We start from the raw sequence: 21,863 nt of genomic DNA, 5'->3' as shown, positions 1-21,863 counted from the left end.
CATGGCTATGTCCAGGGAGTAGAACATAACAACATGGCTATGTACAGGGAGTAGAACATAACAACATGGCTATGTACAGGGAGTAGAACATAACAACATGGCTATGTACAGGGAGTAGAACATAACAACATGGCTATGTACAGGGAGTAGAACATAACAACATGGCTATGCACAGGGAGTAGAACATAACAACATGGCTATGTACAGGGAGTAGAACATAACAACATGGCTATGTACAGGGAGTAGAACATAACAACATGGCTATGTACAGGGAGTAGAACATAACAACGTGGCTATGCACAGGGAGTAGAACATAACAACGTGGCTATATACAGGGAGTAGAACATAACAACGTGGCTATGTACAGGGAGTAGAACATAACAACATGGCCATGTACAGGGAGTAGAACATAACAACATGGCTATGCACAGGGAGTAGAACATAACAACGTGGCTATGCACAGGGAGTAGAACATAACAACGTGGCTATATACAGGGAGTAGAACATAACAACATGGCTATGTACAGGGAGTAGAACATAACAACATGGCTATGTACAGGGAGTAGAACATAACAACGTGGCTATGCACAGGGAGTAGAACATAACAACATGGCTATATACAGGGAGTAGAACATAACAACATGGCTATGTACAGGGAGTAGAACATAACAACATGGCTATGTACAGGGAGTAGAACATAACAACATGGCTATATACAGGAACTAGAAAATAACATGGCTATGTACAGGGAGTAGAACATAACATGGCTATGTCCAGGGAGTAGAACATAACAACGTGGCTATGCACAGGGAGTAGAACATAACATGGCTATGTACAGGGAGTAGAACATAACAACATGGCTATGTACAGGGAGTAGAACATAACAACATGGCTATGTACAGGGAGTAGAACATAACAACATGGCTATGTACAGGGAGTAGAACATAACAACATGGCTATATACAGGGAGTAGAACATAACAACATGGCTATGCACAGGGAGTAGAACATAACATGGCTATGTACAGGGAGTAGAACATAACAACATGGCTATGTACAGGGAGTAGAACATAACAACATGGCTATGTACAGGGAGTAGAACATAACAACATGGCTATGTACAGGGAGTAGAACATAACAACATGGCTATGTACAGGGAGTAGAACATAACAACATGGCTATGTACAGGGAGTAGAACATAACAACATGGCTATGTACAGGGAGTAGAACATAACAACATGGCTATGTACAGGGAGTAGAACATAACAACATGGCTATGTACAGGGAGTAGAACATAACAACATGGCTATGTACAGGGAGTAGAACATAACAACATGGCTATGCACAGGGAGTAGAACATAACAACATAGCTATATACAGGGAGTAGAACATAACAACATGGCTATGTACAGGGAGTAGAACATAACAACGTGGCTATGTACAGGGAGTAGAACATAACAACGTGGCTATGTACAGGGAGTAGAACATAACATGGCTATGTACAGGGAGTAGAACATAACAACATGGCTATGTACAGGGAGTAGAACATAACAACGTGGCTATGTACAGGGAGTAGAACATAACAACATGGCTATGCACAGGGAGTAGAACATAACAACATGGCTATGTACAGGGAGTAGAACATAACAACATGGCTATGCACAGGGAGTAGAACATAACAACGTGGCTATGTACAGGGAGTAGAACATAACAACGTGGCTATGTACAGGGAGTAGAACATAACAACATGGCTATGCACAGGGAGTAGAACATAACAACATGGCTATGCACAGGGAGTAGAACATAACAACATGGCTATATACAGGAAGTAGAACATAACAACATGGCTATGCACAGGGAGTAGAACATAACAACATGGCTATGTACAGGGAGTAGAACATAACAACATGGCTATGCACAGGGAGTAGAACATAACAACATGGCTATATACAGGGAGTAGAACATAACAACATGGCTATGTACAGGGAGTAGAACATAACAACATGGCTATGCACAGGGAGTAGAACATAACAACATGGCTATGTACAGGGAGTAGAACATAACAACATGGCTATGTACAGGGAGTAGAACATAACAACATGGCTATGTACAGGGAGTAGAACATAACAACATGGCTATATACAGGGAGTAGAACATAACAACATGGCTATGTACAGGGAGTAGAACATAACAACATGGCTATATACAGGGAGTAGAACATAACAACATGGCTATGTACAGGGAGTAGAACATAACAACATGGCTATGTACAGGGAGTAGAACATAACAACATGGCTATGTACAGGGAGTAGAACATAACAACATGGCTATGTACAGGGAGTAGAACATAACAACATGGCTATATACAGGGAGTAGAACATAACAACATGGCTATGTACAGGGAGTAGAACATAACAACATGGCTATGTACAGGGAGTAGAACATAACAACATGGCTATGTACAGGGAGTAGAACATAACAACATGGCTATATACAGGGAGTAGAACATAACAACATGGCTATATACAGGGAGTAGAACATAACAACATGGCTATATACAGGGAGTAGAACATAACAACATGGCTATGTACAGGGAGTAGAACATAACAACATGGCTATGTACAGGGAGTAGAACATAACAACATGGCTATGTACAGGGAGTAGAACATAACAACATGGCTATGTACAGGGAGTAGAACATAACAACATGGCTATGTACAGGGAGTAGAACATAACAACATGGCTATGTACAGGGAGTAGAACATAACAACATGGCTATGTACAGGGAGTAGAACATAACAACATGGCTATGTACAGGGAGTAGAACATAACAACATGGCTATGTACAGGGAGTAGAACATAACAACATGGCTATGTACAGGGAGTAGAACATAACAACATGGCTATGTACAGGGAGTAGAACATAACAACATGGCTATGTACAGGGAGTAGAACATAACAACATGGCTATGTACAGGGAGTAGAACATAACAACATGGCTATGTACAGGGAGTAGAACATAACAACATGGCTATGTACAGGGAGTAGAACATAACAACATGGCTATGTACAGGGAGTAGAACATAACAACATGGCTATGTACAGGGAGTAGAACATAACAACATGGCTATGTACAGGGAGTAGAACATAACAACATGGCTATATACAGGGAGTAGAACATAACAACATGGCTATGTACAGGGAGTAGAACATAACAACATGGCTATGTACAGGGAGTAGAACATAACAACATGGCTATATACAGGGAGTAGAACATAACAACATGGCTATGTACAGGGAGTAGAACATAACAACATGGCTATATACAGGGAGTAGAACATAACAACATGGCTATGTACAGGGAGTAGAACATAACAACATGGCTATGCACAGGGAGTAGAACATAACAACATGGCTATATACAGGGAGTAGAACATAACAACATGGCTATGTACAGGGAGTAGAACATAACAACATGGCTATGTACAGGGAGTAGAACATAACAACATGGCTATGTACAGGGAGTAGAACATAACAACATGGCTATGTACAGGGAGTAGAACATAACAACATGGCTATGTACAGGGAGTAGAACATAACAACATGGCTATGTACAGGGAGTAGAACATAACAACATGGCTATGCACAGGGAGTAGAACATAACAACGTGGCTATGCACAGGGAGTACCGAGTCCATGTGCAATGGTATGAGGTAATTGAGGTAGCTATGTACATATAGGTAGGGTAAAGTGACTAGGCAACAGGATAGATAATAGACAGTAGCAGCAGTATACTGTAGGTAGGGTAAAGTGACTATACAACAGGATAGATAATAGACAGTAGCAGCAGTATACTGTAGGTAGGGGTAAAGTGACTAGGCAACAGGATAGATGATAGACAGTAACAGCAGTATACTGTAGGTAGGGTAAAGTGACTAGGCAACAGGATAGATAATAGACAGTAGCAGCAGTATACTGTAGGTAGGGTAAAGTGACTAGGCAACAGGATAGATAATAGACAGTAGCAGCAGTATACTGTAGGTAGGGTAAAGTGACTAGGCAACAGGATAGATGATAGACAGTAGTAGCAGCAGTATACTGTAGGTAGGGTAAAGTGACTAGGCAACAGGATAGATGATAGACAGTAGTAGCAGCAGTATACTGTAGGTAGGGTAAAGTGACTATGCAACAGGATAGATGATAGACAGTAGCAGCAGTATACTGTAGGTAGGGTAAAGTGACTATACAACAGGATAGATGATAGACAGTAGCAGCAGTATACTGAAGGTAGGGTAAAGTGACTATACAACAGGATAGATAATAGACAGTAACAGCAGTATACTGTAGGTAGGGTAAAGTGACTATACAACAGGATAGATAATAGACAGTAGCAGCAGTATACTGTAGGTAGGGTAAAGTGACTATACAACAGGATAGATGATAGACAGTAGCAGCAGTATACTGTAGGTAGGGTAAAGTGACTATACAACAGGATAGATAATAGACAGTAGCAGCAGTATACTGTAGGTAGGGTAAAGTGACTATACAACAGGATAGATAATAGACAGTAACAGCAGTATACTGTAGGTAGGGTAAAGTGACTATACAACAGGATAGATGATAGACAGTAGCAGCAGTATACTGTAGGTAGGGTAAAGTGACTATACAACAGGATAGATAATAGACAGTAACAGCAGTATACTGTAGGTAGGGTAAAGTGACTATACAACAGGATAGATGATAGACAGTAGCAGCAGCGTATGTGGTGAGTGTCTTTGGCGTCAGTATGCATGTCATTTGTGTGGGTTGGGGGGTGTGGGTGTGTGTGTGTGTGTGTGTGTGTGTATATAGAGTCTGTGCAGAAAAAGTGTCATTGGTCGTCTAGGTCGCCATTTGATTAGCTATTTAGAAGTCATGTTTAGCAGTCTTATGGTTTGGGATTAGAAACTGTTCAGGGTCCTGTTGGGTCCAGATTTGGTGCACTGGTACCACTTGCCATGCGGTAGCAGAGGGAACAGTATGGCATGGGTGGCTGGAGTCTTTGAAAAATGTTTCGGCCTTCCTCTGACACTGCCTGGTATAGAGGTCCTGGATGGCAGGGAGTTCTGCCCCAGTGACGTACTGGGCCGTACTCACCCCCCTCTGTAGCGCCTTACAGTTGCCGTACAAAGCGGTGATGCAGCCAGTCAAGACGCTCTGTGGTGGAGCTTTTTGAGGATCTGAGGGTCATAGCCAAATCTTTTCAGCCTCCTGAGTGGGAAGAGGCACTGACGTGCCCTCTTTACAACTGTGTGTGGACCATGTTAATTCCTTTGTGATGTGGACACCGAGGAACTCAAATCTCCACTACAGCCCTATCAATGTGGATGGGGGCGTGCTCGCACCTCTGTTTCCTGTAGTCCACAATCAGCTCATTGTCTTGCTGAAGTTGAGGGAGAGGTTGTTGTCCTGGCACCACACTGCCAGGTCTCTGACCTCCTCCCTATAGGCTGCCTCGTCGTCGGTGATGAGTCCTACCACTGTTGTCGTTAGCAAACTTGATGATGGTGTTAGAGACGTGGCGGTCGAGGCAGTCGTGGGTAAACAGGGTGTACAGGAGGGGACTTGAGTGGCCCCCGTGTTGAGGGTCGGCGTGACAGGAAGTCCAGGAATGTGTTGCAGGATGGGTTCAGTCCCAGGATCCTTAGCTTATGTGATGAGCTTGGAGGTCACTATGGTGTTGATTGCTGAGCTGTAGTCACTGAACAGCATTGTCATGTAGTTATTTTTGTCCAAGTGGGAAAGGGCAGTGTGGAGTGCAATAGATTGCGTCGTTCTGTGGATCTGTTGGGGCGGTATGCGAATTGGAGTGGGTCCATGGTGTCTGGGATGATGGTGTTGATTTGAGCCATGACCAGACTTTCAAAGCATTTCATGGCTACAGATGTGAGCGCTACGGGGCGATATTCTGGAGCATTCCATCTATTTTTTCCAATTGTTAAATAAGTAAGGACAACCTTCAATGTTCTCTAAGACATAATTATCAGAATGTTCATTTTATTCCACGCAAACCTTTCTTCCTCTGCTCTCCTTTCTTCCCTCACTGGTTTCTCTCTCGCTCTGACATTCACTCAGTCCCTGCAGTCTTATTGACCTTGGTTCCTTCTCATTTGCATCCACCATTTTTCATTGCTTGGAATATGGCGTTGGGGGACTTTTCCATCATTAAGTGAATTTACAGCGATTTCCTTATGTGTTTTCTCCAAGGGATTGGGTTATGAGATGCACATTAAATATCCATTAATACCTCATTATCCCACTGATAAGATTACCATGATAATGAGGCAGAAATTCTAATTGTTTCACTTCTTGTTGTGCCACTCATTTAATCATCCACCTGAAAGACAAGTGCTCTGCGCCCCTACCTTGAAGACTGTAAACATGGACAGCAGGGTAGAGCTCTCCTGCCGCTAGAAAGGGCCCTGCCCCGCCCAGCCCCGCAGACTGTTGCCTGGGCGCTGGCACGCACGTGCGCCCATGGTGTGTGTGCTGTGAAGTGGAAACATGGCGTACCTGTGGGTGCAGGTACCACGGGTCGACTCCTGATCCGCTCCCCGGCCACCATACTCCCACTCACACCTGCTAGATCTTTTCCCTCCTCCGCATTCTTCCGCCTTGTTAACCTGCCGCATCCCAAATGAAATGGAGGGACGTCGTGTGGAGGACGTCGTGGGAGGGTGGGTGTGGGGTAATTTGGTTGTGAGTAATGCCTGGCTTAATCAACATCTCAAAGTCATGGCTCAGGAGGCAGGGGTGGGGTGAGATATTACCATTAACCTTTGAACTTTGGCACAGTAGTGTGTGCCTGTGGGCCCAGCGTGAAATGCCTGTGACCTCAGGCTCTCTCTTTCTGTCTGTCTGTGCTAAGGGGCGACTGTAGAGAACATGCTGGGCAGCCTGCTGTGCCTACCAGGCTCCAGCTCAGTGCTGCTAGACCCTTATGGATCCACCATCTCAGAGACCACCAGCGAGGCCTGGAGTGTGGAGGTCCTGCCCAGCGACTCAGGTGGGTTTAATGTTGAGAAGGGGTTCTAGGGGCTGAATGGAGTCTCCTCTTATCTGTTTCGTAACTCTACAAACATTTTCCATGAGTTTCTACGTAGAAGTATTTTTCTTGGCTTCCTCCGTGCATTGCATCGGCAGGAATCACTCCAGTAGGTGTGTTTACGGTATGACTCCGTGTGTGGGGGGACACACCAGGTGTGCCCCCCCCCACTTCCATATCAAGGAAGTGGGTGCAATCTGTCATGTTTGTGTACACTACCCTGTCTATCAGGGTAGATCTGCCTTTGCCAGTAAAATACAGCTCTGGGTTTCCCCAAAGGAACCTCCAGGTGTGTTTGCACCTGTAGTGGAGGAACAGCCATGAGGAAATGTTCAAGGACAGCAGCTGTTTGCAGTCTATTGACATGGTGTCAACCTTTTTGCTGGCAACATCCTCTCACAAATCTGTAGGCATTGCAACACAATCTTCTGACAGTGGGTGGGGGGTTTATGTATGGACATGTTGTGCTGAGCAGTTCCAGCACAGTGTGAATATGGTCCCATTGCAGCAATTACAAACCAAACATTATGAACAGTAGTAGTCAAATCAATCTTAAAATATGTCTATTCTTTGGTTAACACAATGTCCTAAAATCGTATGTTAGATTACGTGGTTAAACCCCCTTGAAAGTCAGCGTTTCATGAATATCAATAGATTACTTTAGTAACAGCAGTACAAGTGTTTCTTGGGAAAGCCCGGACTCTCTCTGTTAATTGAAGTGCACCATTGCAATATGTGCAGTGTTAAATTGACATGCATGAGTGTCTTGATTGCTTTTTGTTTCCGTTTGCTGCCCCTGTTCTGCTCTGTAATAGCCCTATCTGATGCGCGCCTGGAGTTGAGCGTTTGTTTCATGGCTAGGCAGCAGAAAACTACACTCCGAAGAGCACTTCACTAGCACATTATTACTAACGAGCATGCAAATGAGTACTGCGGTTACTTTGGGGCCTCTGGGTTAAGCTGAACAGCTCCATTGGGCAGCCACAAAACGGCCTGGACTCGAGTTTACGCTTTTCCCTTTGTCAATTGTAGATGGTTTGTTTGCTTTCGTGCATATTAGTTTTCTTAGCTATTACTTTAACCTGCCAGAAAAGGGAGACTAAACATACAGTAAGGTATATGCCTACACTTGCATTCTTACATACACTATGTGCCTATGAACAACTTACATTGTTGACTATAACTGGATGTAACTGTGCTCTCTCTGTGTGTGTGTGTGTGTGTGTGTGTGTTGCTCCTCCCCCTCCAGAAGCCCCAGACCTGAAGCAGGAAGAGCGTCTACAGGAGTTGGAGAGCTGCTCAGGGCTGGGCAGCACCTCCGATGACACAGAGGTCAGAGAGGTCAGCTCCCGGCCCAGCACCCCAGGGCTCAGCGTCATCTCAGGTACCCTGCACCTCTTTCACTCATAGAAGCTTTACAGTATACCCAACACATCAGTTTCTATACTAACGTACAGATTGACTGGTTAGACTTGTTTTATTTCAAAGAATTATAATGAATGTATTTCAGAGCCATATTGGGTTTTGTCTGCGTTAGCTGGAGATCAGTCAGATAGTGCTAGATAAGCCAGTACAACCAGGTCTTTGTGAGAGTTTGGCTAGGACACAGAGGTTAACACTGGCACTCTGTACTGGTAGCTCAGGTGATCAGGGTGTGTCAACATGCTTGACGTAGCATCTCAGATTAAGATGACTATGCCTGTGCCCACGGCTGAGCTCCTGTAGGAACCTGTCCCACAAGGGCCGTGCCGATGGATAGGCTCTGTCTGATTTATCAATCTTACTGCTGCATCTCCCTTCCCACCCATGGGAGCTCCTGCTACCATATTTAGAGGTCCCAGTGGGCCCCTGGCTGAGAGGGACCATTCAGCATATCCTCTCAATACGCTTTGTATGCTCTGACTGCTAACTGTCACACATTCCCCGTCACTCAGAATAGGAGCTAGTCAGCCAAGTCTTCCACAAAATGTTACCAACTCCTGGATGGCACAGATTTTAAGATGTTTTTTTCTTTTTTTTCCTGCAGCGACATCAGAAGATAGAGGCAAGACGGAGGACCTGCGGTCGGAGTGCAGCTCGGACTTTGGGGGGAAGGACTCTGTCACCAGTCCAGATGGGGAGGAGTCGTCTCATGGTAGGAGAGTGTGTCACCTCCCGTGTGGCCTGGCCGTGGCATCACTACACTGTCAGCAGCTAGACCTATCAATCCCTGTCAGATGAGCTGCCATAACCTTTCCACTACACTAGAATGCTGCTGACCCTGTTGGAAATGTTCTGCTTTGTTTTCAAATGAATGTTTAGACCAGATGGCTCATACAAAGCATTGGTCCATGATGACCAATACAAAGAATAGCCCATGTGGTTTTTTTTAATGGCATGAACAATTCTATCAGAAAGTGGCTCTCTGTTTAACGTATGAATAACTCTTGTTTCAGGAGCACACCACAGTTTGGCTTCTCCGGCCTCGCAGGCAGACTCCTTACTGGCCATGTTCGATCCCCTATCCTCCGGGGAAGGTAATTTCTGCTTCCCCAATCAGACCAGGAAATTAGCATCATTAAGTTGTTTCTAGTGGCGTAGGCTCACAGAACAGCTTGATCTCTGAGAAAATGAACCAAAAGAGTCTTGCCCTAATTACTGGACAAAACATTAGTGCAATAAAAATGTCTACAGGGTGGGAATGTCATTTCAATTAGCTAATTTGAGTGAGGTGAGCTGTGTGGCAAGGTGAGGGGATGACGGGTTGAGAGACCTCACCCCAGGCACTTTGGCACAGTCCCTTGTGCCACTGTGCTCATGGCACCAGGCTGCCATTGGAAGCTTTTCAGGAGAGAGAATCTACCCTTGGAACAGGTGGCCTACCCACACCTAGGGCTTGTCTCCCACCAACAAGCCTCACTTTCCTCCACTTCCTCATTGTTATGCTGTGGTTCCTTTGTTTCTGGACACACTCGATAATTGTGAAAGTGTTTCTGAGGAATGAGGAGGTAGTTGTTGTTCAGATACACCCCTATGTACTAAGCTCTATAACCAAACTAAGCCATGTTTTTTTTTCGTTTTTTTTCTCCAAAGGTTTCTCTACTGGTACCATCGTGAGGCCCAAAGTGCACTACGCCAGGCCCCTTCATCCTCCCCCTGACCCTCCCATCCCAGAGGCCTGTGCCCTGGGCCAGGAGCCCCGCTACTCCCTGTTCACGCCCCACTGCCTGGTCCAAGCTGAGCTGGAGCACACCAAGCAGCGCCACTCCTACCCAGACAGGCTGGTACGCAGCCGCAGCTCTGACATTGTCTGCCAAGGCCGCCGGCCTACCAGCGACCCGGGCCTCAACCGCAGAGCGGCAGCTGAGGAGCGGGACCCTGCCGGGCACTTCTCCATGGGGCCGTCCTCGTCCCCCAGCAAGGATTCCCTAAAAGGAGAGGTGAGAGCTGCTGTTCATCACTGTCACGTCAGTCCTGCATACTGCTCTGCACTCCAAGCCCAGTTTTATACCAACTGCATTCTGTTACAACAGTCTTAGTCATTTCACTAAAGATTACATTTATAAAAGGTGAAGTGAGATAAGGAAGTAGAATGTCACTTTGTCAGTATATTAAGCCTTTCTTTCCTGTGTGTGTACAGCGTCAGTATGCATTCAAAAACATACTTGAATATTTATTTTCCAAAGGTTGAGGAGAGAAAGGACAGTGATGAGGAAAAGTCTGATCGTAACAGACCATGGTGGAAGAAACGCTTTCAGTCAGCCATTCCCAAAGGTAAGGAATAACTTCTAAACCTGCTCTTTCCCCCTCCATCTCTGTGTCAGTTTGGTACGCCCTCTTTTCGATGTTGCAACCAATTCTTTTAGTGGGTTAAACATTTTGACAATTTCTTTGAAAATTGCTTGAAATTGTTACTGTTTCGTTCATTATTTTCACTCTTTCACAATGTTCTCTTAATCACATCTATTGCAGAAAATGTACACTTTTTTTAAAGACCTGTACTTTAACAATTTGTAATGTGAGAAGAATGATGCACGATCGCTCCACTCCACCGTCGATGTTCTGCATTGAAAAATACAGTTTCTTGTTGTTGAAAGTTACACCAGACAAATGGACAAGTGCTTTCTTACATCTGACTTGCACTAGATTTTCATTTTTAGTTTCTAAAAACGAATCAATCATGTGAGGGGCTTGAGCGGGTGTAGATTGTGCGGTGGTACCCCTCCCAGCGGTCCTGTCATCCCCAGCCTAATGGTCATTACATAGACCTCTCTGTCATCACCGCTGATTGATTACACATCTCTTGTTGCGGTTAAACTCCAAAACCATCTCTCATAGAAGTGTCAGGGAAATAATGAGCTGTGCCTACAAGAGATGACTGCTTATTACTCTTTTAGATAATGATGTTCCTTTAGTAAACATTAAACATTGTCTTAATAAAGCCTGATCTGCACAGAGAAGTGTAAACCCGTTAAGTTTGAGTTTGATAGAAAGAACAGCAGAGCACCGTTTAGTGTACATGGAATAGCCTATTAATATTTTAGTCTTTAGGAAAAAAAAGGTCCTTGTCCATCCATTCAATATCAACCCCTCTGTCAAACTGTTGAGAACCAGAGTCCACAAAAAGGCCTTTCTGTTGGCGTGGTCCTGCTGCTGCTGTGCTGTGAAATATCATGGTGATGTGTAGCCTAACCCCTCAGTGTCAGCCAGGTTGACTTGAGTGTGTGAAAGGCCAACCCTGTCTGTTGTGTTCCTCACACAGTGCTGTATTGGACGGCTGAGAGTGAAGTCCCAGGTAACACTTCCAACACTAGCTGTCATCATCGAGCTAGCTGCCCTGACGGCAGTGCTAGTGGCTGAGTGCTGTAAGCCATGACGCTTGTAGACGTGGCCCTTTGTGATAGAGAGAGCTGTGATGTGACATGGTGCTGCCTGAGTTGATGTCCCGGCTCCTCATTCATGCATTTCTTTTGGATGCCCCCATTTTTCTGTACTGTAATGTTTGCAATGCAGCATTAGGGTGCACAGAATGGCAACGCATTAATACATTGCTTTACCTCTCCACGTTCTCTGGCTGTAAATACCGACCTGTAAGATTATTCTGTCATCTGGATCTAGACCCCCTGTTTGTCCTGTTGACACTCGTGTGTTAATAGCCTCACCTGCTTATTTGCACATATACACTCACTGTATATATTTATCTTTTAATATGTGTACACGGAGTGGACAAAACATTAGGAACACTTTCCTAATATTGAGTTGCACCCCGTTTTGCCCTCAGAACAGCCTCAATTCGTCAGGGCATGGACTACAAAAGCGTTCCACAGGGATGCTGGCCCATGTCGAATCCAATGCTTCCCACAGTTGTCAAGTTGCCTGGATGTCCTTTGGGTGGTGGATCATTCTTGATACGCACAGAACTGTTGAGCATGGAAAAACCCAGCAGCGTTGCAATTCTTGACACAGTTCCTGGCACATGCTACTATACCCCGTTCAAAGGCACTTCAATATTTTGTCTTGCCCATTCACCCTCTGAATGGCACACATAGATAATCCATGTCTGAATTGTCTCGAGACTTAAAAATCCTTATTTAACCTGTCTCCTCCCCTTCATCTACACTGATTTGAAGTGGCTTTAACAAGTGACATCAATAAGGGATCATAGCATTCACCTGGTCAGCCTGTCATTGGAAATGTTCCTAATGTTTTCTACACTCTGGGTGTATCTGACATGTTTTGTCCATTACGGTCTGGCAGTCGTATTATTTCAGCCATTTTGCTTTTATTTACCTCTCTAGCATTCCTTTGCTATTATCGGGCAGTGAAAATAGGGATACATCTTCATTTTGTTCAGTTTCTATGCTGCTATGCTACTGTGTGCATCTCTCATCTACATTGTTAGTCAATGGTAAATGCACAATGTGTGCAACAACACTTCTTGTTCTGCTGTCATGAGTCATGATGAGACTGTGGTCCAGAGAGAGTGAGAGTAGAGCATCACCTCGCCTAGCCCACTCATTATGCTCTCTCCACAGCTCCGATAGCCTTCCGGAAAAGGGACAGGCAGGAGAAAGATGATGTGGGCCATGAACGCGTCCCACAAGGTCTGTCCTGATTTGTCATTGCACTCAGATATTGCTGAATCGGGGGGTGGGGTATGTTTCCCATGGTAGGTTTAACTCAAATGTGTCCTGTGTGTGTTTGTCAGACGACACTCTGTCCAGGAACTCCCAGGCCCAGGCAGCAGAAGACATCCTGGACAAGTACAGGAACATCAAGAGGACCAGCCCCAGTGAAGGAGCCACCGCTGCAGCCTATGACACCACAGGAGGTCAGGGTCTTTCTCTCTCTCTCTCTCTCTCTCTCCCCTCACACACACACACACACACACACACACACACACACACACACACACACACACACACCCCCCCCCCTTCAGTGAATTAATTTGAGCGTGTGAATGTGTTGTGCACAGAGCTGTGTGGAGAGGAGGGTTTACACGACGAAGCTCTGCAGAACATGTCCACAGACGACCTGCCAGACTCAGCCAGCCAGACAGCCCAGCAACACGACTCCAGCAAGTTCTCATTCAGGTCAGTAAACCCTTACCAACTCACAGAAGTCACACAGCTATGATAACAGTAATAATACAATATGTGTTAATACTTCAGCTTTCATGCAATGCTTTATTAACAAGAAGTGCTTCAGAGGCATGAAAATTAACAAAAGACAAAAGTGATAAGAACCAAACCAAATCTACATTTTCCTTTTTTCTGCTCATATGTTGCAGTGATGCAAAGAAGAAGTTGAGACTGGCCTTGTGTTCAGCAGACTCTGTGGCTTTCCCCCTCATGGCTCCTGCCACCACACGCAATGGGCTGCCTGACCACACGGACTCTGAAGGTACCATTCTATTATTGCTGGCCATGTTATATCTGGCCACATTCATTCCTGTAAGTAAGCCTGCCCGCTGCATGTTTACCAGCAGGACACGACTACACAATAGAAAGTGACATCCTTAGAAATGGTTACATTTGAAATCCATAAGACACTCTCTCGGTAGTCATCATGGCAGGCTGATCTGATTACAGCAGTAGTCCTTCTCCCAGCGAGGGGCCAGTGTGTCTGAGCGTCTCACCCACCGCTGTCTGTCTCCCGTCTCCTTCCCAGACAATGAGATCGTGTGCTTCCTGAAGGTCCAGCTGGCGGAGGCCATCAACCTGCAGGATAAGAACCAGATGGCCCAGATCCAGGAGACCACTCGCTGCGTCAGCCGCTTCGACGCACGTACCTGCAGGAAGCTGCTGGCAGCCATCGCCGAGGATTACAGGTAACTGTGGAGGAAGAGAGACGCTGCAAAAGGAGCAGCACTGCACATTCACTTCTATTACTGCAAGGACATAGTTCAGTGGTACAGTTGATTTGTATTGTTTTGTTGGAAATATGTACAGTTGAATTCGGAAGTTTACATACACTTAGGTTGGAGTCATTAACTTGTTTTTCAACCACTTCCCAAATTTCTTGCTAACAAACTATAGTTTTGGCAAGTCACTTAGGACATCTACTTTGTGCATGACACAAGTAATTTTTCCAACAATTGTTCACTTATAATTCACTGTATCACAATTCCAGTGGGTCAGACGTTTACATAGACTAAGTTGACTGTGCCTTTAAACAGTTAGGAAAAATGATGTCATGGCTTTAGAAGCTTCTGATAGGCTAATTGACATCATTTGAGTCAGTTGGAGGTGTACCTGTGGATGTATTTCAAGGCCTACCTTCAAACTCAGTGCCTCTTTGCTTGAAATGATGGGAAAATCAAAGGAAATCAGATTTTTTTTTTTAGACCTCCACAAGTCTGGTTCATCCCTGGGAGCAATTTCCAAACGCCTGAAGGTAACACGTTGATCTGTACAAACAATAGTACGCAAGTATAAACACCATGGGACCACGCAGCCGTCATACCGCTCAGGAAGGTGACGCGTTCGATCTCCTAGAGATGAACGTACTTTGGTGCAAAAAGTGCAAATCAATCCCAGAACAACAGCAAGGACCTTGTGAAGATGCTGGAGGAAACGGGCACAAAGTATCTATAGCCACAGTAAAACAAGTCCTATATCGACATAACCTGAAAGGCCGCTCAGCAAGGAAGAAGCCACTGCTCCAAAAACGCCATAAAACAGCCAAACTACGGTTTGCAACTGCACATGGGGACAAAGATCGTACTTTTTGGTGAAATGTCCTCTGGTCTGATGAAACAAAAATAGAACTATTTGGCCATAATGACCATCGTTATGTTTGGAGGAAAAATGGGGAGGCTTGCAAGCCGAAGAACACCATCCCAACCGTGAAGCACGGGGGTGGCAGCATCATGTTGTGGGGGTGCTTTGCTGCAGGAGGGACTGGTGCACTTCACAAAATAGATGGCATCATGAAGGAGGAAAATTCTGTGGATATATTGAAGCAACATCTCAAGACATCAGTCAGGAAGGTAAAGCTTGGTCGCAAATGGGTCTTCCAAATGGACAATGACTCCAAGCATACTTCCAAAGTTGTGGCAAAATGGCTTAAGGACAACAAAGTCAAGGTATTGAAGTGGCCATCACAAAGCCCTGACCTCAAGACCATACATTTGTGGGCAGAACTGAAAAAGCATGTGTGATCAAGGAGGCCTACAATCCTGCTCTGTCTGGAGGAATAGGCCAAAATTCACCCAACTTATTGTGGGAAGCTTGTGGAAGGCTACCAAAAAACACTTGACCCAAGTTAAACAGTTTAAAAGTAATGCTACCAAATACTAATTGAGTGTATGTAAGCTTCTGACCCACTGGGAGTGTGATGAAAGAAATAAAAGCTGAAATAAATAATTCTCTACTATTATTCTGAGATTTCACATTATTAAAATAAAGTGGTGATCCTAACTGACCTAAGACAGGGCATTTTTACTAGGATTAAATGTCAGGAATTGTGAAACTGAGTTTAAATGTATTTGGCTAAGGTGTATGTAAACTTCTGACTTCAACTGTAGCTCTATTTGGAAGGCTAAAATAAACATTTAGATATCACTCACAATATTCATTGATAGGCTGTCTGATTTCAGTAGTACTATCTAATTTTGTCACTGAACGCAACCGTTGAGAAGCATAATCCGTAATGCCCCCGTGTCCCCCCTGTTAGGAAGCGGGCGCCCTACATAGCGTATCTGACGCGGTGTCGGCAAGGCCTGCAGACATCCCAGGCCCACCTGGAGCGGCTGCTGCAGCGGGTGCTGAGGGACAAGGAGGTGGCTAACCGCTACTTCACCACAGTCTGTGTTCGTCTCCTACTGGAACACATGGAGGCGAAGTCCCTGGACTTCATCAAAGGTCTCTGCTCCTTATTACTGATGTACTCACTGGGACTTTGGAACCATGAATCGACTGATGGTGTCTCTGCTAGTTGATTGACCTCTGAAGGGCCATAGTATGGAATTCAAAATACAGACACTGAAATTCAACCTAACTACCTGCATCACATTGCAGTGTGTCATTTACAATCTGGAACCTCTAAAATACTAATTGCTCAGAGTGTCTGTACCTCAGGTTCTTCCCCCAACCTTCCAGGGTGAACAGTACTCAGCGTGTCTGTCAGTGTTCAGTTTCTGTTCCAGTGCTCAGTGTGTCTATCTCTGATTCCTCCCCCCCAGCCTTCCAGGGGTGCACAGCGTCAGACGACAAGACGGCGGCGGTGGAAGACTTCCTGCGCTACCTGTATGGGGCCATGGCCCATGATGCCATCTGGCAGTACGCCAGCGAGGACCAGCTGCAGGATGCCCAGATGGCCATAGAGCGCAGCGTCATGAACCGCATCTTCAAGCTGGCCTTCTACCCCAACCAGGATGGGGACATCCTGAGAGACCAGTGAGTAACTGTGACCGTAGCCACCCCACCTCGGTCACATGGCCCCAGCATTCGTGTGGCTGCTGCCACTCACGCTTAGAAATTACCCAACTTCCTGTCCTCCTCGGATGCTAATTTACCATCATTATCCTTTACAGATTTGAATGAAGATTACACTGTATTCCGAGTAGTAGGTTTCAAGCTGAGATTAAGTGACCAATCAATACAGTATGTTCCCCCTCTAGGCTTCTTCAGGAACACATAGCGCGTCTCTCAAAAGTGGTGACAGCAAATCACAAAGCTCTTCAAATCCCAGAGGTAACTCCCCACAGATTTGTATCCCCTCAATTGTCCATCAGTCTGTTTTTCATTTTGTGTTGATGTTTGGAGCTGTACAGAGTTGACATGCTGAATGCTTTTTCCTGTCTGGCTCCAGGTGTATGCGAGGGAGGCTCCCTGGCCGTCTGCCCAGTCGGAGATCCGGACCATCAGTGCCTACAAGACTCCTCGGGACAAAGTGCAGTGTATACTGCGCATGTGTTCCACCATCATGAACCTCCTGAGTCTGGCCAACGAGGACTCTGTCCCTGGAGCTGACGACTTCGTCCCTGTGCTCGTCTTTGTCCTGATAAAGGTGAGCATCCATCGCACATTGATATCAAGTTACTCTGAGATGTTTACGTCAACATCATATTCACTTTAGATAATACAAATTATACCTCATTAAATGGTCAAACTGCTTCAACTGTGAGCAAAAGGCCTTGCTAGAAGTATGAACCCAGTCTCCCTAATGCACAGAGGGAGAAACTGAATCCTCCGCACACATTATGACAATCCTTTCTCACATTGACAGCTGTATAGTAAATGTGTAGTAGCATGAAGATCTTGCTGTATGATAACCTTTATAGACATATTTACACATGGCATGTATTATACATGGCCTGGTGTATGGCTCTCTGGTTAATGTGAGCACCCCTACCCCCCAGGCAAACCCGCCCTGCCTGCTGTCCACTATTCAGTACATCAATAATTTCTACGCCAGCCGGCTGAGTGGGGAGGAGTGCTATTGGTGGATGCAGTTCACCGCGGCAGTGGAATTCATTAAGACCATCGATGATCGCAAGTGAAGCAGAACCACCACCTGTATGGGGAAGGAGACGGGAGACTTCCCAACCAACTGCTCCCTCTCCCTCTGCACCCCAGGACCCAGACCCACACCCTGTCTGTCTGCTCTCTGTTTGTATAGCTGTACATAGTCAGAGACTTTGAGAGATTAAAAGTATATATGATTATTATGTGGACAAAATCCAGGTTTTATCATGGAGAAAAAGGCCTAGGAAAAAAATGGCAAATGTTAACTTTGAACTTAAACTAATTAGCATTTTTTTCATTTAATCTCTTCTCTAGTCATGGTGTGGTGGTCTATGTCTTGAATGTTACATCTAAAGTTATGATTCTGACGTTAAATTGACGGATGAAAGCGTCTAATCAGATGAAAAGGGACCATGTTTCCTAGAGATGATCTCAGATATATGTTGTGGAAGGGGGACTACCTGAAGGTGAGAGAGAGAAAGGTTGTTAAATCGTGCAATCTTTCCCCTGAAATACTCTTCATCCTAATGCTCTTCAGGATGCATCGTATTCTGGGGAATCACAAAACTCAATAGATACTGACTAAAGTAAATTCAACCCAAAATAATCATGCTAATATTAGTCTTTTTTTTTTTTTTTTTTTACATTAGCACATCAATAATAGGACAGCTTTTTTCATAAAATGTAAACAGATGTATTCATTATTCGGTTCATCCTTCCCTAAATACTTTTTGTGGCAATTTGGACAGAAGGGCCCACATATTTATATATAAAATGTATTTATTTCTTTCATTCTATTTAATGGAATTGTATTTTATTTCTATAAATGAAATCACACATCATGCCTATTTAGGAGATTTAAGGCAGCTGTAAGGGTTGAGATATTTTAATAGTGTTAGGAGGGCAAGCACAGCATTGTCCTCAGACTGAGAAGCGCCCAGGATAAGATGTTGGCTGTTTGCTACAGCTTATAGACAGGGTCACCACTGATCAGCTCCTGCACAATATCAGTAGTGCTGGTATTTTTAGAAATACTGAAATGTGCCTTGAGGAGGGCCACTTTGTGTAAGTCAGTTTAAAAAAAAAAAATGTTTTCTTGAGAATGAGGGTTCTGCTTTTGGTTTTCCATAAAGGATAGGCATTACTTCCCCATACCATTATCACGGGTGGGCAACATACGGCCCGGCCTGCGAGCCCTATTCAGTCTGGCCCGCAGGAGGTTTGAGTAAAAAAAGAAGTTATTTGGGGGAAATTATTATTATTGGGTTAAAAATATAATCCAGGCCACTTTTGAACGTCTAAAACAAGATCAAGTATGTAAAAATTCTAATGTTATAATGACCTATATGTTTTCAAATAACTGCCAGCGAATTACTTTTGACGAACAAATCGGTCCGGGAAAAGAAATCTCTGCGCCTCTCCACTGAATTTTGAAAAGCCTTCAAGCCTAAATGATTGCCCACCCCTGCATTATCACCATTGATTCCCACAGCCGGTCTCTCTGAGGAACCTCTTTCCTACCTTAGTGCTGGGAGTGGAACACCACTGGTTGTTTCGCTTCATTCCCTTTGCACTCATCTCCTTTCCCATTGCCGTTTTCCCCTTCAATATTTAATATCCTACCTCAAAGTTAGAACCAATGAGCCTGACGTTTCTGTTTGTGCACAATACTCTTTAATATTGGTTGGATATGAAGAGTAATGGAACAGGTATTCACTGTTTAGCATCTGCTTCCTCTATTGACACTGATGAATGCTCTCTTGCAATTACATGGTATAACAAGGTAGTAAAGCATTTCCAAACGAACAAGTTGACTATTTCTGTAGTTGAAGTTGTTATAATGCATGTATGTTTCAGCATAGAGCAGGAAGACTAGTGATTGGATTAGCACTGTACTTCCTCACACGATCAAAAAAGGGACTCTTAAATGTGTATGCACTCTTGTATTATATGATTTCTTCTTTCATTTTAGAGTGCAGGGATATTCCAGTTTCGTGTTCTTTTATTTACAGGCATGTTTCTAATCACTTACAGCCAAAGGCACCAAAACTCATAAAATCATCTGTTTATGTTGCAGCTACAAAAAGCAGGAACACTGCCCCCTATGTTTGTGCAACTTAGCATTGTGCCAAGTGTATGTATATTTTCTCTTTTAAATCACTGCTTTCAAACAGTATCCCATGAATAGACAGCACTAAAAAAGAGCAAATAATCAGAACACTATCTGATATGTTACTGACCATTGGAAAAAGGCAGTGTGGGCTGTGTTGCGTGAGAGGTTTGTACAGTGAATGTGTGATATGTTGGTATGTTAAGAGTGCGGTTTTGAGAGGTCCACCCTCTTCCTCCTCTTTCACAATGTCAGGATGATCTCCTTACTGTAACTACAGTACTACTCGATGAGCAGTAAATCCTTGTTGGTGAAAAAAACTAAATATTTCTAGAGTTAATTTCGAACTCAGACCAGTTCTGAAAGGGTTGTGAAGAATGAGGCTGGGTTTTCTTTTGTCTGTGTCACTGATGTAATTTCTTTTTCAATGTTCAGAGCTTAATTACTCTGGATTTTTTTTGTACAAGGTTAGCGAAGCTTGCTCCGTACATTTGAGATGCAGAACTTCACATGTTTTCTACTCTGCTCTTTAGTAATGAGTCACACTCATTTTAACTAAAGCCTCTGACATTACAAATGATACTGTAACGGAGATTTCTATGGGTAGTTTAGCTAGGTCTGACTGTTACACTTTATCCAATAACATCAGTCATAAGGACACACATTTATAAGCAATCTCTAAAGTTGTGATATTAGTGTTGTCTCCACATTTCCTGATTTATGTTCCTGTTTTTTGAGTAATTTGTGTACAGCATCTAATGGTTTTTAAATACACCTGTGCAAAATAGATGATACTGCTGTTTAACCTGTTTGAAAACACACCCATGTACTGATCGGTCAAAAAATGTAGATAGACTGTATCCAGAAGTGTTTGTGATGTCACTTTAGAAGTATGTACAGTACAGACCAATGTGATCAAACAATCTGGACCTGGCTTGTGTATTAATGTTGCCTTCTACATATCAGTGAACAAAGATACTTTTCAATAGCTAGAAAACTACAACCAGCCTTCGTGTCTGACCTGATTGATACTGTTCATACACAGTGACAGAATACCTCACATTGTGAAGTTAAAGTACAAATACACATCCTAACATTGAGAATAATTCTGTACTATAGCCTGAGTTTAGCATTGATTGTATGCAAACAAGTGGACAGTTACCAGAATGGTGGACTAAAAGAGACTTGACTATGGAAATCTGGTCTTCAAAGCTTTACAATCCTCTCTGTGCTCTAGTTCCTGTACAGAGTAGGCAGAACAAGCAGAAAATAATCAATTTTACATTTGTAAGCTTGCACAATTATGACATATGCGAAGGGGAAGGCGTTTTGTCTTTAAGGTTATTCATGTATCATATAATTCTTTAAAACAATAAAATGCATTTTTCTGTACCTGTATCCTGTTATTTCTGTGCATGCAGGTATAGTATGTGAGGGCTCTCTTGTGGATGGAGGGAAGGTGTATGCTGTAGTTTAGTCTTGTTCTGTTTCGCTCCCGAGTGGCGTGATCTAAGGCACTGCATCTCAGTGCTAGAGGCGTCACTACAGACACCCTGGTTCGAATCCAGGCTGTATCACAACCATAGGGCGGCGCACAATTGTCCCAGCGTCATCTGGGTTTGGCCAGTGTAGGCCATCATTGTAAATAAGAATCTGTTCTTAACTGACTTGCCAAGTTAAATAAAGGTTATATAAAATACATAAATATCATGCTATGGGAGA

The 21,863-nt window shown here is 44.1% G+C and overlaps 1 protein-coding gene across 4 annotated transcripts in view; it reads left to right on the top strand.

Annotated features, from left to right (window-relative positions):
• LOC106579890 (GTPase-activating protein and VPS9 domain-containing protein 1) overlaps window positions 1-21,533 on the top strand; it is a 41,369-nt gene extending 19,836 nt beyond the window's left edge. For 2 of the 4 annotated variants that reach the window (XM_014160228.3, XM_014160226.3), the window contains exons 12-28: window positions 6,906-7,043; window positions 8,332-8,466; window positions 9,109-9,216; window positions 9,518-9,598; window positions 10,155-10,501; window positions 10,748-10,835; window positions 11,824-11,856; window positions 13,097-13,165; window positions 13,270-13,392; window positions 13,537-13,654; window positions 13,852-13,964; window positions 14,232-14,391; window positions 16,239-16,426; window positions 16,747-16,960; window positions 17,185-17,257; window positions 17,376-17,573; window positions 17,926-21,533. In XM_014160228.3, the coding sequence (XP_014015703.1) occupies window positions 6,906-7,043; window positions 8,332-8,466; window positions 9,109-9,216; window positions 9,518-9,598; window positions 10,155-10,501; window positions 10,748-10,835; window positions 11,824-11,856; window positions 13,097-13,165; window positions 13,270-13,392; window positions 13,537-13,654; window positions 13,852-13,964; window positions 14,232-14,391; window positions 16,239-16,426; window positions 16,747-16,960; window positions 17,185-17,257; window positions 17,376-17,573; window positions 17,926-18,066 (2,327 nt within the window). In that variant the 3' untranslated portion in view covers window positions 18,067-21,533. The remainder of the gene's footprint in view (window positions 1-6,905; window positions 7,044-8,331; window positions 8,467-9,108; window positions 9,217-9,517; window positions 9,599-10,154; window positions 10,502-10,747; window positions 10,836-11,823; window positions 11,857-13,096; window positions 13,166-13,269; window positions 13,393-13,536; window positions 13,655-13,851; window positions 13,965-14,231; window positions 14,392-16,238; window positions 16,427-16,746; window positions 16,961-17,184; window positions 17,258-17,375; window positions 17,574-17,925) is intronic. The other 2 variants (XM_045703087.2, XM_014160230.3) reach the window with 2 other exon arrangements.
• The last annotated feature ends 330 nt before the right edge of the window (window positions 21,534-21,863 follow it).

The sequence above is a fragment of the Salmo salar genome, chromosome 20 (assembly GCF_965601325.2).
Source record: "Salmo salar chromosome 20, fSalSal1, whole genome shotgun sequence".
Lineage (NCBI taxonomy): Eukaryota > Metazoa > Chordata > Actinopteri > Salmoniformes > Salmonidae > Salmo > Salmo salar.
This window is presented reverse-complemented; position numbering and strand designations above follow the sequence as displayed.